The 14139-nt window shown below is 40.5% G+C and overlaps 1 protein-coding gene across 4 annotated transcripts in view; it reads right to left on the bottom strand.

Moving 5' to 3' along the window:
- PARD3B (par-3 family cell polarity regulator beta) overlaps positions 1-14139 on the bottom strand; it is a 474018-nt gene that overhangs the window by 270060 nt on the left and 189819 nt on the right. For all 4 annotated transcript variants that reach the window (XM_064161234.1, XM_064161224.1, XM_064161216.1 and 1 more), the window contains exon 5: positions 2513-2601. In XM_064161234.1, the coding sequence (XP_064017304.1) occupies positions 2513-2601 (89 nt within the window). The remainder of the gene's footprint in view (positions 1-2512; positions 2602-14139) is intronic.

The following is a 14139-nucleotide window of genomic DNA, read 5'->3' on the forward strand; positions in this document are numbered from 1 at the left end:
AAGCAGAAGTGTGAAAGGACTCAGTCTAAGACACTAGTTCTACTACTTGTGGAAAGAACAGTTTTATTATCTAATATTATTTTGTTGATGAAATTTCTGTACTTATATTGAATCAAATTACAGAACCAGCAAGACAGTAAGATCTTTATCACTCTTCCTTCCACCTCAGTTAAGACAGTGTGCAGAATTCTGCAAAAACCCAAAGATATCTATGGAAATTTAAGCTTGTTAGCAACTGTGAAGACCTGGCCATTTAAAGCTGAATACCTCTGAAAAGTATCAGAGAGGTCTTTCTCACTGTCAGCATTTCCAATGGCCACCAAAATCAGTTCATGAAGACTGAAAGTGAAGGAGGATAGCAACCACTTTCTGAAGAATGCCAAATGCAAGCAACAACTTGTTTAACTCAATGAACTAATGCTCTCAGAAAACTGCTTAAAACAACTCAGATAACCTGAAGCACTCTAGTAAAAGCATAGACAACAATAAACATGAGCACAGACAACAATAAACATGAGCATAGCATGCACAGAGCTTGATTAATCCCCATTACAAATTACTGCATCAAAAGACAAATAAATGCACAGATTTGGTAATGTATAGTAATTCCCTTCAGTGAAACAAGCTGTAAAAGTCTTCAGCAGCATCCCACAAAGGGAAAAATCAGCATTAGCAGCTAAACCAACTAAATTCTATACCCGTGTGTGCATGACTTAGAGGCATGGCAGGTGCAGAGAAGGCTGGAAGAGCATTTAATTTCCTTTTCATGAGGAGACCATGCCAGAAATATCTATCTGCACCAGCAAGCAGGAGAAGAAACTACAAAATGGCATACAAAGTAGGTGATAAGAAGGCCTCCATGAGGAAAGGAGAACACACATAGGAGAATGAAGCATGAAGTTGCCCACACAATCTGGGGATATAATTTTGCGAGTGTTTGCTGGACCTCATGTAGGTAAAGTGTCATTATTATCCCTTGTTTTTTCTCAGGTAAAGTGAGATTATTATCCCTTGTTTTTTCTCATGTGTTTCGAAGGATAAATGCTTCAAGCTTAAGGCATGCAGATACTGTTTGTTTCATAGGTTTTGTTTTATACTGTTTTGACAAACAACTGTAACCTGCAGAATTACAGCAAATGATTATTTGCTAGCATCAAAATTGAAACAAATTGAATTTTGACATTTAGCTGTCATGTAGAGGTTTGCTATATAATATTCTTAATTTCATTATACAATGTGCTACGATACCACTACAGATCTGCAACAAACATAATACACTGAACAAAGGACTGAATTCCTTTATCCACTCCAGAAGGCAAACAGCACAAGCTCAAACACCAGTTAAAATGGAAATAGAAGCTTATGGTGAGACGGGAGAAGAATAGCACAAAAATGTTTTTCTCTAAATTTGTCTAAATCCTCTACTACTACTACCATAAAATATCTGACTGACTTACTCTTTGCCACTATATTGCATTCTGGCTTCTTAAAATTGGTACAATAAATGTAATCATCCAAAACTTTTTTTCCCCCACTTACTTCAGCCATTTACAGTTTTCCCTATGATTTTGGGAACAATAAATTCCAATGCCTGTCATTAAATCTCTCAAGAATGATAAAATGTTTTAGGTTGAAAGGCACTTCAAAGACCACCTACTTCTAACCCCTCGACATACACAGGGACACCTCTCACTAGAACAGGCTGCTCAAGGCCTCATCCAACCTAGCCTTGAACACGTGCAGGGCACCTAGTTTATTCTTGTTTCAGCTATGCAGGTCTCAAATTTCACTGTACTGGCTTCCAATTCAGATTATATATTTACCTAAGCTTCACTCAATATTTAGACTGGTCAAATTTACACTGGTCAAAGTAAGTTATTTCCTAAATAATCAATGTGACCACTACCACCTTCAGTTATAATATTATTGACTATCTGTAGGTTGATATAAATGAAGTGAGCAAAGTGATGCATTCCATCTAACTACCCTACTGAGGCAATGCACAGGGAAATACTGCAAATATTTGCTTTAGTTTTCACAGTGTATAAACACAGATATAAAATGTACTATAGGTTACAGCAAAGTAACAACCTTACCATTCAAAAACAAATGTGACATTTTAATTGCAGAAGATTAGGGTTACATGGTTCAGGTGACTGGTTATTTACTGAGATACAATATACTACCTAAGAATATCCTCTTCCTTAAGACATTAAATACTTGTAGGACTCCGTAGAAAACAAAAATAGAGTATACAAATAGTAGCATATTTCTGCCTGCAATGATAACAAAATTATTTATTCATCAACAAGGGCAAGAAGTTGCCATGCACAAATAGGTGCTTCATTACGTGAGTCAAGTGCATGGTTAGGGTGAGAAAGGAACAAGGAGTAAGAGATAGTGATGATGATCAGCACACTGCAGATTCACAGGTACACCTGGAATGAGAAGTCAGTCTTGGCTTGCATGTTGATAGACCACACTTGAGTCAGCACTGAACAAATGTTCCTACCTGACAGGGAGCCGGGACCTCTGAGGCAAGAGTTCTGTGGGTCCAGTGAGGTTCATGTCCCCATCCTGAAAGGATACCTGGCAAGCACCCTGTTGAGAGATTTCAAAGCACTCTTTGAAACTATGCACATATTTATGCATACAGAAAAATGCCTGTATATTTAAATTGTTGAGTCAGTATTTGGAAGAGAAAACAAGTCAGAAGTGGCATCATCTCACTGTCAATGAAAACTAAAAGACCTACATGATACAGCATCTGAAGAAATAGGAGGGCATCCTGTTCTGCTCCTCAACCACACTCACAGAATCACAGAGCTAACCAGATTGGAAAAGACCTCTAGGATCATTGAGTCCATCCTATTACCTAACCCTTCTAATTAACTAAACCATGGGATTAAGTGCCCCATCCAGCCTCCTTTTAAACACCTCCAGGGATAGTGACTCCACCACCTCCCCAGGCAGCCCACTCCAGGGCAATCACTCTTTCCATGATAAATTTCTTCCTAATGCCCAGCCTAAACCTGCCCTGGTGCAGTTTGAGACTGTGTCCTCTTGTTCCATCACTGGGTGCCTGGGAGAGGAGACCAACTGTTGGCCTTCTTGGCCACCTGGGCACACTGTTGGCTCATCTTCAGTCATCTGTCAACCAGTACCCCCAGGTCTCTCTCTGTCTGCCTGCTCTCCAGCCACTCTGTCCCCAGCCTGTAGCACTGCATGGGGTTGTTATGGCCAAAGCACAGAACCCTGTACTTGGCCTTGTTAAAACTCATGGTGTTGGACTGTGCCCATCTATCCAGCCTGTCCAGGTCCTTCTGCAGAGCCTTCCTGCCCTATAACAGATAGTCACATGCTCCCAATTTGGTGTCATCTGCAAACTTACTGATGCTGGACTCAATCCCCTCATTCAGATCATCAGTGAAGATATTAAACAGGACAAGGCCCAGAACTGATCCTGGGGCACACCACTGGTGACTGGCCACCAACTGGATGTGGCACCATTCACTACCACTCTGGCCCCAGCCATCCAGCCAGTTTCTAACCCAGCACAGAGTGCCCCTGTCCAAGCCAAGGGCTGTCAGCTTGGCTAGGAGTTTGCTGTGCTAGATGGGTGTCAAAGGCCTTGCTGAAGTCCAGGTAGATTACATCCACAGCCGTCCCTACATCCACCAGTTGGGTCACTTGGTCATAAAGAGAGATCAAATCGGTCAAGCAGGACCTTCCATTGGAGTAGCGCCTGGTTCTGCCTACCTAACCTGAATGTCACTGTTTCCCATCCTTGAGCCATCACCTTTCTCATTATAAATTCCACAGATCTTAGATAAATACAATAGCTGCCTTTTTTTTTCCCCCATTCATTTTCTTCTCTTCCTGCTCTTTCTATCTCTTAGTAACATCTATCTGGTAAAAACATGGTTTTGTAGTAATTTCACAGAAAAAGAAATTACATAACCATTTGGCCAGACCCAAAACCACAGTGCACACAGGGACCCGACATTAATGCTAAAGCTTTTGTAAATGATAATATGTAACATTCTTTTTGTGACCCTTAAGCTCCTAATGTTTGCATTTTTTTCATACTGGGAGAGGGAAAGAGGTACCAATGAGATAAGACCACTGTCAGCAGGTGATGTATTAGCTTTAATGTGCTATACTTCATTGCAACCCACACAGCAATAATGTAAACAGAGCAAAATCTGTAACAAAGACCTTCTTTGGAGAGGTCACTTCTGCCAACTGCAACAGGAACGTAGCTGGAAAACATAAATCTTCAGCTGTCAACGCACTAAGAGAATTCAATTCGGTGCTTGATCTTAACTGGATAAAGCCTTAAGTTAATCATTATTTTTTTGTTGTTGTCACAGTGGTATAGTTTTCCAATGTCTATACTTGCCATATCAAGTTGTTTCAAGGCAAAAGGTAGCAATGTTATAAATTAAGGCCAAACAACAAAGCCAACTAGATAAGTAATTTAATTTTCCATAAAAGCTCTACACTCCATATTAAGACTCCCAACTTCTCTCAAAAGATGGTTCTACTCAGAAAGATTGCTTTAAAGGTCTGGGGGATTCAGTTCCTCAAAGATTTGTAGATCTTATTTTAAGTTTATTACTATCAAGACAGTTGAGGGTGAGAGTAGGTTGCTTTGTGTTTTGAAAAAGAATCATGACCAGCCTTGGAAGCAAACCCTTGGAATATAAATCAAGCTGGATCCCACTTTGGTTCACACACTGCTTTTGAACCTACACTCTTGGTAGTAATTTCTCTTTGTGTGTTAATCAGAACACAAGCCAACAGATTTGGCTTCCACTGCAAGACCAATATAGCTTACTGAAAGCAAACTTCTGCCACTAATGGAAGAACTATTTTTAAAGACCTGCACTGACTACGTGCCATTTCTTCCAACCACTTTCTGCAGTAGAATTACATATTAAAGGAGCAATTCCTGTTATATAAAGCATATTCCATACTACCTTCATAAATCAGGAACTCAACCTCAACCATTAGCAAAAGAAATCTGACACAAAGCCTTCACAGGTTGACTTCATCCTGAAAAAAAGAACGCACCTCAGTAGCAATGGATGCCAGCTGCAGACAAATCTCTTGGCATTAAAGCTCCAAACAAAGCTAACCTCCTTTAGATAATTACTGAAAACACTGGTGCTACAACAAATCTTCCTCTAGGAAAGTTTAAAAGAGCCAAACCACGAGCAGGTTTTGGGTTGTGAATTAACTAGGCTATTTTCTTCTTGACATTGCCTGCAGCACAGTGCTGTTCAGTGCAGGAGAGAACTTGTTACTCAGGCCTTGAAACTAGTTTGTTATTTAAAGCTTCCCTTGCAGTCTACACCAGTCTGCATAAGCGATGTTATTTCTCTATTTCTCAGGGTTTGGTTACTGCTCTTGCTCTAGTGAAGTCACCTCCATATTCATCCTCTATCTCCACTTGTTGGGAAACACATTTCACAGTAATGACAGATTGGGATGTTCAGAACAAAGGCTTATGTTTCTGTTGACCAATTCACAGGTTTTAAATCATAAGGAACCATTTTTGGTCACCAAGGCCAACCTCAGACTTGTTTAGTGCACAGAACAGCATTGATAAGGGCACAGTTACAGTCAAGCAAAAAGGTTCTGTGCTAGTTAGAAGCAAGCTGGAATGTTTTGGTAAAAGAACTTGATAACAGGCAGTGGAATGAAAACATGGTGTCTCCTTCTCTCACAGTTACGCTGAGAACTCTGGGAAGAAGTAGTAAACTTTCTCCATTTTGTCTTTCTCTTCTGCCTTTGCCTTCAGACCTAGACACATCTCATTAACATTGCTCCCACTAACCTTGCTCCCTAACCTCTTGGCCGCACCTCTCTTCTTCCTGAGAACTGGGGTAAGGTTGAGAGGGGCCGGGGGAGGTGTTGGGGTGGTTTGAGAGCCCCTCCTGGGGACTCAGGTTTCTGGGGGGGGGGGAGTTGTGCTTTTGTAATGTTTATCCTTTGTATATTTCTGTATATAATTGTATATAACTGTATATATTGTAAATAGCTGCTTGTAAATTCTGCTAGCTGTAAATAAATTGCTTCATCTATATTCCCAGGGTCCGTCTGAGTTAGCTGGGTACCTAAAAGTGGGGGGGGGCGGGTAAGAGCCCAAACCATCACAGGTTCTTACCAAGAGCTTGATTTTCTGCTAAAGACCAAAGCAGCAAACACATGTTGAAGCTGGTAACAGAGTTACTCTAAATACAAATGGTATCAGACCTTGCCCTGGAGTCCTGTGTACCCCTAAATTCCTCTCCTGACGTGGCTTGAATGGGAGGGGGAAAGCCGCCTGGTTCCCCTCCCCTCGCCTGCCCCACAGGTGTGAAGGGGGTGAGCAAAGGGGTCCTGCCCGCACGAGGAGTGCCCCATGCAGTGCCCGCGCTGGGATCGGGCTGGGATTGGCTGTGCCTTTCGCACCTAAGGTGTGGTAGCTCTGCCCTTTGTCTAGAGAGGGTGTAAATATTGGGGGCTTCCCGCCTTTGGGGGTTCCCGCCTTGGAGTTCATTACTGCCTGAACCTTCGTGCTTGCCTGAGAGTCCTTCCCCCCCCACTCTCGCCTGGCCTGGATGCAGAGAGATCTTCAAAGACTGCTTCACCTACTGACACCCTTTTGTAAGCCTAACGACCCTTAATGGTCCACCTGCAGCTGCTGAAAGGGAACGAGAGAGACAGACCGCAGGAAGAAGTCAGCCTGATCGTGAGTTATTTTGGCTCAACTTTATTAGTAAGAAAACGCTATTAATTAATAGCTAAAGCCTTTTCCAACTTCTGACTTCTAAAATAGTCAGATTATCCATGGCATTCCTGTAGATATTCTCAAGCAACTGAATCTGCTAATTAAATTAAATTAATCTTTGTATATATAGTTTTGGGAAAATAAAATAACTCTAATTTTGTATAAAAATTCCTGCCTCGGCCACATTAATTTTCCTGCCCTCCACAACAGACCTACAATAGAGGTCTTCAAGAAGAGATGTCTGAAAACATCACAAATGTTTCAGGGCATTCACATGCCAGAAAAAAAAAAAATGGTCCAGCCTTATGAGGTGTCTGACAGTCTCACATTTCCACATTTTCATCATTCCACAAGACACAATTCTGTGAGGAATTATAGGATGAGGTCTGGAGCCTCTAACTGATCTAGCTTTTTTGTTTTGTTTTGCTTTGTTACTGCATGTTGTAATTTAAGGGTAAAAGCTCATAAAGAAAAGTTATCCTCTCCTCAGCTGGAGAGAAGTGTGCTGAGGGAGTTCAGAAATGCCAGAGAGAGAAGTTCAGTGTCACAGACCCCATCCTGTACACCACTGTCTGTTTTGATTTAAAGGCACACAGCACTCACACATGTGACAGGCTATCACAAGTGCAAGTCAGTAAACACAAAGCCAGATACGTTTAAAGGCTTAAGAGATAAAGGAAATATGAACCATAACACTGAAACCACAACTGAGCTCCCCAAGAGCTCCATCAGAGCTCCAGTCATGTAACAATCCCTACAGACAGACAAGTCCCTTTCATACTTCAGCATTTCACTGGAATCACAGTAAATGTAAACAGATTATCTCCTGCCCAACTAGCAGAATGATAGCAAACTAATAATGCACAAGACATTATCAGAAGACAATGATCCCATGCACACCGAAATTCTCAGTCTTTTTGTATTTTTCCAGTAGTAGCAGAATTAATGACACTGACACCCAAAACCTGACTCAAATTCAGCTGATAGTGCAATAGAATCACATTGACAGTGCCAACTGCAGTTTTCACTCAGGAAATAGAGAGGACACAGCCTCAGGCTGCGCCAGGGGAGATTTAGGCTCCAGGTGAGAAGAAAGTTCTTCACTGAGAGAGTCATTGGACACTGGAATGGGCTGCCCGGGGAGGTGGTGGAGTTGCTGTCCCTGGAGCTGTTCAAGGCAAGATTGGACGTGGCACTTGGTGCCATGGTCTAGCCTTGAGCTCTGTGGTAAAGGGTTGGACTTGATGATCTATGAGGTCTCTTCCAACCTTGGTGATACTGTGTGAAAATACTCTGTGTGTGTGAAACTGTGTGGCAAAAACAGAAGTAAAAAAATACAACCCACAGATATCTAAGAACAATGGACATTTGAAAATTTATTTCCAGATGAATAATTTGAATTAGGCTTTTTTTTTAGTGCTGCAAAAAGCATGTACCATCAAATCAGGATTGAAGTAGATGAGAAGGATCCTATTAAATAGCCCTCTGCAAACAACTGTAACCTGAATGCTTGAAAAAGTCTCCTATTCAGTATGCAACAGCTCTCAAATTAGATAAACTTGTACATCTAATAGCAGAAAGAGTACAAGAGCTCACAGCAGCAACATTTTCTACTCTAAGAATATGCACAGCTTTCTCAACTCAACAGTCAGCATAGATGTATATTATCCCAAACAGTAAACACTGATGTTAGGAAGTACAACAAATACTCAATTTTCCTCTTAATTTTGGAAAATGCTCATTTTGTTAACACAACAAACCAAACAAAAAAGGAAAACAAACAAACAAAGCCCAAAACAACAATCCACAAACCCAAAATCTGACACAAACAAACAAAAACCCAACAAAACCTCAAACCAACAAACCCCAAACCAACAATTACACTTCTTGGATAGAGACCTGAAAGTATCCATTTCAAGCTAGAAAAAGAGAAAGACAAAACTGACTGAAAATTATTGAAACAACTGATTTTACTTCAAATGAAAGGAGTTGAGGTGCTGGAATGCGTCCAGAGAAGGGCGACAAAGCTGGTGAAAGGCCTGGAACACAAACCCTCTGAGGAGAGGCTGAGGGAGCTGGGGTTGTTTAGCTTGGAGAAGAGGAGGCTCAGGGGGGATCTCATTGCTGTCTACAACTACCTGAAGGGAGGTTACAGCCAGGTGGGGGTTGGTCTCTTCTCGCAGGCAACGAGCAATGGAACAAGGGGACACAGTCTCAAGTTGTGCCAGGGGAGGTCTAGGCTGAATGTTAGGAGGAAGTTCTTCCCAGAGAGAGTGATTGGCATTGGAATGGGCTGCCCAGGGAGGTGGTGGAGTCACCGTCCCTGGAGGTGTTCAAGAGAATACCTGATGAGGCACTTAGTGCCATGGTCTAGTTGATTGGATAGGGCTGGGTGCTAGGTTGGACTGGATGATCTTGGAAGTCTCTTCCAACCTGGTTGATTCTATGATTCTATGAACTAAGCCAGTAAGAAAGATTCCTAAATATCTACAGGTCAACAGGGATCATAAAAGGGCCCTAAATCACCTCAGTTCTCCATAGTAGGCTCAGAATACTATTCTTATAACAAGAAGTTTGCAGACAGTATAAAACTGCAAAGATATCACGTCCGGATTTTTCGCTGTTTAGCAAAACGTGTGTCTGCCTACTCAGGAAAAAGCAATATCCAGGTGAGACAACCCTCAGAACTAGATCAATTTAGAGACTAGGAAGTCTGCATAAATCCTGAGTGTGGGGTACACTTGGAATGTAAAATGGTATTCAAACACTTACAATAAACTTGAAGGAAATAAATAAGATCTATAAATAGAAGAAATAAACGTGGTATCTACTCAAAGTAGGACTGAAGTAGTCCAATATTCCCAAAGGAAAATATCTTTATCCAAAACTTTCTTTTAATGCTGAAGTTAAAAGTGAAAATGTGTATCTGAAGCTCCAGTTTAGAGTATTCTGTTCCCCGAGGGCACCAGCTTTTTATAACAAAGGAAAGGCATTCAACCCCAAAGCAGAAGGTCACCATGCAGGCTGTAGAGTTCCCTCTCCCTGCTTGGCCAACAGTAAACCTTCTTCCAAGAAGGTTCAGTAGGAGTTCAGATCCTACCAACATAACAAACAGACAGATGCAAGGAAACCTGGGGGGTGAAAAGAATGCACAGTTCACAAATGCAGGAAATGTCTCATCTACTGCTCTCAAAACAGACAATTTTAATTAACATATTTAAAAAGTGAACATTTTTAGCAACACTTTGAGGATCCTGTGAGCATTTCTGACAGCCAGAATGGGTTTTAAAAGTCATAGCACTATTTTTAGCTTTTAAAATCAGCTCTCTCATAAATATTCTCAAACCAACTTGTCCACATAAACAAAGTAAAAGTGTCTACTTATAGTTAGAGTATCAAATGCAACAGCTGCCATTGTAAACAGAAGATGATCCTCAAGATCATATAGCTCAAGGAACACACACAAAGGTCCCTTTGTGTTCAGTAATAACAAACCCATGCACAGGTGAGGTTAAGATAACCCTATTAGAGCCAAAGTTACACCTATCTCGGTGTAACATCCAGCAGTTACAAACAGTGCTGCTTGCAACCCTGACAAATTGTACATGACTGTGACTCAGAAAGGCTTCTTCCAAGGGTCACTTCAGTCTGTTGGGAAAAAATCCTAAGCTGCGTGCATAGATCTGCATTTCTGAATTGGCTAAGAAACTTTGCTTGAAGATGACAACCAGTGCTCTTCATTGTCACCCTCAGAAGGGAGAATGACACAAAACACAAGTTTAAAAAATGGTTTAGACTTAAAATCAGTATCTAGATTCTTCCATTTGCCCTTAAACTCACAATGGACCTAACTGAAACTGTTGTCCAAACTCCCTACATTAAATAAACCCCAGTTATTTCACCTTTATCATTTACAGAGTCTGGAGTCAGGCCACCTCAAGGCCAGGTAGCACTCTGACAAGTGAAACAGGAAACAAGTTATCAGCAGCAATCTATTAAAGCACCTTTGCTTTGAACAAGTTAAACATTATGCATGGTACAATACTAACTTCCAATGAGTTACACAGAACTCAAAAGTCATTTTCATAGACATCAAAACAAAATTTGTGTCAATAGCTGCATTTCATCTGCTTAGCTAATCTTTCATTGCCAAGCTAACACCAGACCATCTTCCTGCCCACACAGATTTATGAACACTGAAAACTACTTTCTGAAGTACGGTCAAGAATGGCCTCATACTGCCAAAGCATGCTTACCTCAAAAAAAAATTTCTAGATTAATTTTGATATTTTAACATCTTTCCTTTTCCCCTTCTAAATAACTGCAGGGAAACACCAAACATCCTTTCAAAACCACACAGTAATAGAAAACTGAGCAAGTTGCATGGTATGTTCTTAAATACTACAGGGCTTGTCTGCACGAGAAGACATTGATCAACAGACATGCAAGCTGTCATACTTAAGTACTTTTATGACCATAAGTTATCTATCTCAATAAAAAAACTCCTAAGCATCTAACATCCCCCACAGTGTAACTAAGATCAATATATCCAGGAGAGAAACCAAACTAATAAAATGTGGCTAAATGGAAGGAAAAAAAGATAATTTTTTAAACTGCAGTTTTCTTATTTTTCCACTTGATTAAACAAATCTCTGCCTCCATAAATTGTGATAAGTATTTTTAAACAACTTGCAATACTTCCATTTCATTTCTGATTGAACTACGTCATCCTCTCAACTGTTCAGAATGAAATTCATTTGAAATGGATAATTGATGCAGTTGTGCATCAGTTCTACCTCATATCTACAAATGCAATTAATCGCTTATTAAAGAGGATTTCCAGGCAGGAAACAAATATGAAAATAAGAACAATACAGCTCCTTTCAATGCTATCAATTGAAATGTATTCTACTGGACTGGTAAAAGATATCTTCCAATAAAGAATAGCTGTACATCTTCAGATATTTTTAATAATATGCAAGTGGATTCATCAATTAGCACAGCACAAAGAAAAGCCATAATATAGTACAGCTTCTAGCAATTACATGACATGTTCAGGAACTACAACAGGCACATTTCCCCTTTCTCAACTACCAGTGGATTTCTCGAATACTGTAATGAGCTGTGGTCTTGGCACTTGAAAAAGATATTTTAAACCAAGGGCATAAATAGACTGTCTCCTGGGAATCAGTCTGGAGTAAGAAATTATTCCCTTAAATTGTTTGCTAACAGCTCTCTGCTAAGGGTTATCATCACAGCTGAATGATATTAGCAGACTATATACACTGTGCTGGTCAATTCAAAGATAAAGCTGGCTCAAACCTCCTTCCCTTGCAGGTCCAATTACTCTGGGCAGCTTTGAGTTAGGAGCTGTGCAGCATGTGCATTTCAGGAGAAGGACTTAGTACCACTGTGGAAGTGGAACAGGAATCTCTTATGCACACAAACAGATTTTCAGAAGTATCATTTATGCCTTAGCTCAGTGATCAACAACTTCTGTGAAAAGAGTGTGAGGGCAAATTTTTTAGTGGGAAACAGGGCTCTCTCACACTGGGAAGACAAGGGAGACAGAGTACCTCATGGGGTTAAGCATGGGAGGCAATGTCTTCTACTCGTCTAACTACCACTGGTCCAAAGTCAGAAGGTACCTTTAAGTCCTCGTCTTCTACATAGGCAAGATGCTGTTAGTATCAAACACCACTCCCAGGGAGCACAGTGTCAACAGGAACCAACTTCAGTTCTGCAGGGACATGTTCTATACCAGACAGTTTCTTACCTCTTCAACTCCCACTGAGCTTTTCTGGAAACGTTCAGCCTCTACATGTAAAAGACACCTTGCCAACATCAACATTCAAAGCATTTCACTTAACCTTTTCTGCTCTACCTACTCCTAATTTGTTTCCAGTCTTAACTACTCAAAAATATAGCTGAGGAGCATGCTCTATTTCTTAAAGTCCTACATCAACAGCAAGTTCTTTATTTTTAAGAGCAGCAAGGACTGTTGTAGGCCTGGATATCAGAATTTATACACAATTCCGATCACAAAATTCTCCAAGAGTTCTCAGGTGGAAAGTTTCTTTAACACTGAGAGAGAGGGAAAGAAAAAACAACAACCACAATTAAAAATTGCACTAGTTATAACAGTACCAGAGTTCATATCTTTCTTGGCAGTTGTTCTGCAGGGATGAAGGGAAGGAAGAGGTGCAGCTTGAGTACCTAAGTGTTTCCCTTTGTGAAAGGCTCAGAGGAAAATAAAAATGGAAAAAACTGCCTCAGTTAAAAGACTTCCAAAGCAGTTTTCCTGCACATGAATCTCTGGACTTAGCCCAACATTAAGAATCTCCAGGGTGAGATGTGAGCAAGATCTTTTCCAAGGCAGTAGACAGTAGCTTTTAGAAGCACTGATATCATATTGATAAATACTTGGGTTCAGCATCTCTACTGGCCAAGAACCAATTCTCGAAGAGGGAATGTTTAAGGGAGTGCAGAGTGGAGGACAATGACACAGGACCCACACCACACAACAATCAAAAAACTGCTGGAAAGTAACATGTAAGTGGTCACAACTTTTAGGATCTGTCATTAGTGGAATAATTACTGGAAGAATGGTGCAACTAGACAGCCATAGCACCATTGACACCTTTAAAACAGAGGATAAGGTTACTGGCTCTCTTCCTCATTTATCATGCTGATTTTTGATTGCCTACTTTCATCAGGTAGGCATTCAAATGCACATACACTACTAAATGCTTCTACAGGGTTTTCATGGTGAAAAACACATTGAGATTCTATAGGGTACACAGAATGCTACATAATGAACCTCTGTTTTCTACAGTTAGAAAACACCAACCTTTGTCTAGTATCACACAAAAATTAGTTTACCAATACCTGCAAAAAGAGTGAAATGTATAGCTTTTTCTGATGAAAACTGTATTAACAGGAGAAAGCAGGAGCAAAAATAAGTAGAAAATGTTACTGACTTAATATTCTACTGTTTCTGAGTATGCCTACATGATCTTTTGAAGACATAAAAAGCTGTCTGCCTGCACTGCAAGCCAAAGACACTACAATGTATTATGAGGAAATCAGTGTGTCTGAGATGGCATTATCTGCATCTCAGCAAGATGGTTAATTTGGAGGCATGCATGCTTAAAAGCAGTTAAAAAGATTCTGGCTGACTTGAAGCATGGCTACTCTTGTGCCTAGGTGTTAGAATTCATGTAGACAGATCTTGAGATACTGCTAGCATAGTACTGTTAGTATTTTATTTACCTTTCCATGTTTTAATTATGGACTATTGCTAAATCCATGGGTGGACTTTCAAAACAGATGTTGAGGTGCTGGAACGTGTCCAGAGAAGG

This window comes from Pogoniulus pusillus, chromosome 2, assembly GCF_015220805.1.
Source record: "Pogoniulus pusillus isolate bPogPus1 chromosome 2, bPogPus1.pri, whole genome shotgun sequence".
NCBI lineage: Eukaryota > Metazoa > Chordata > Aves > Piciformes > Lybiidae > Pogoniulus > Pogoniulus pusillus.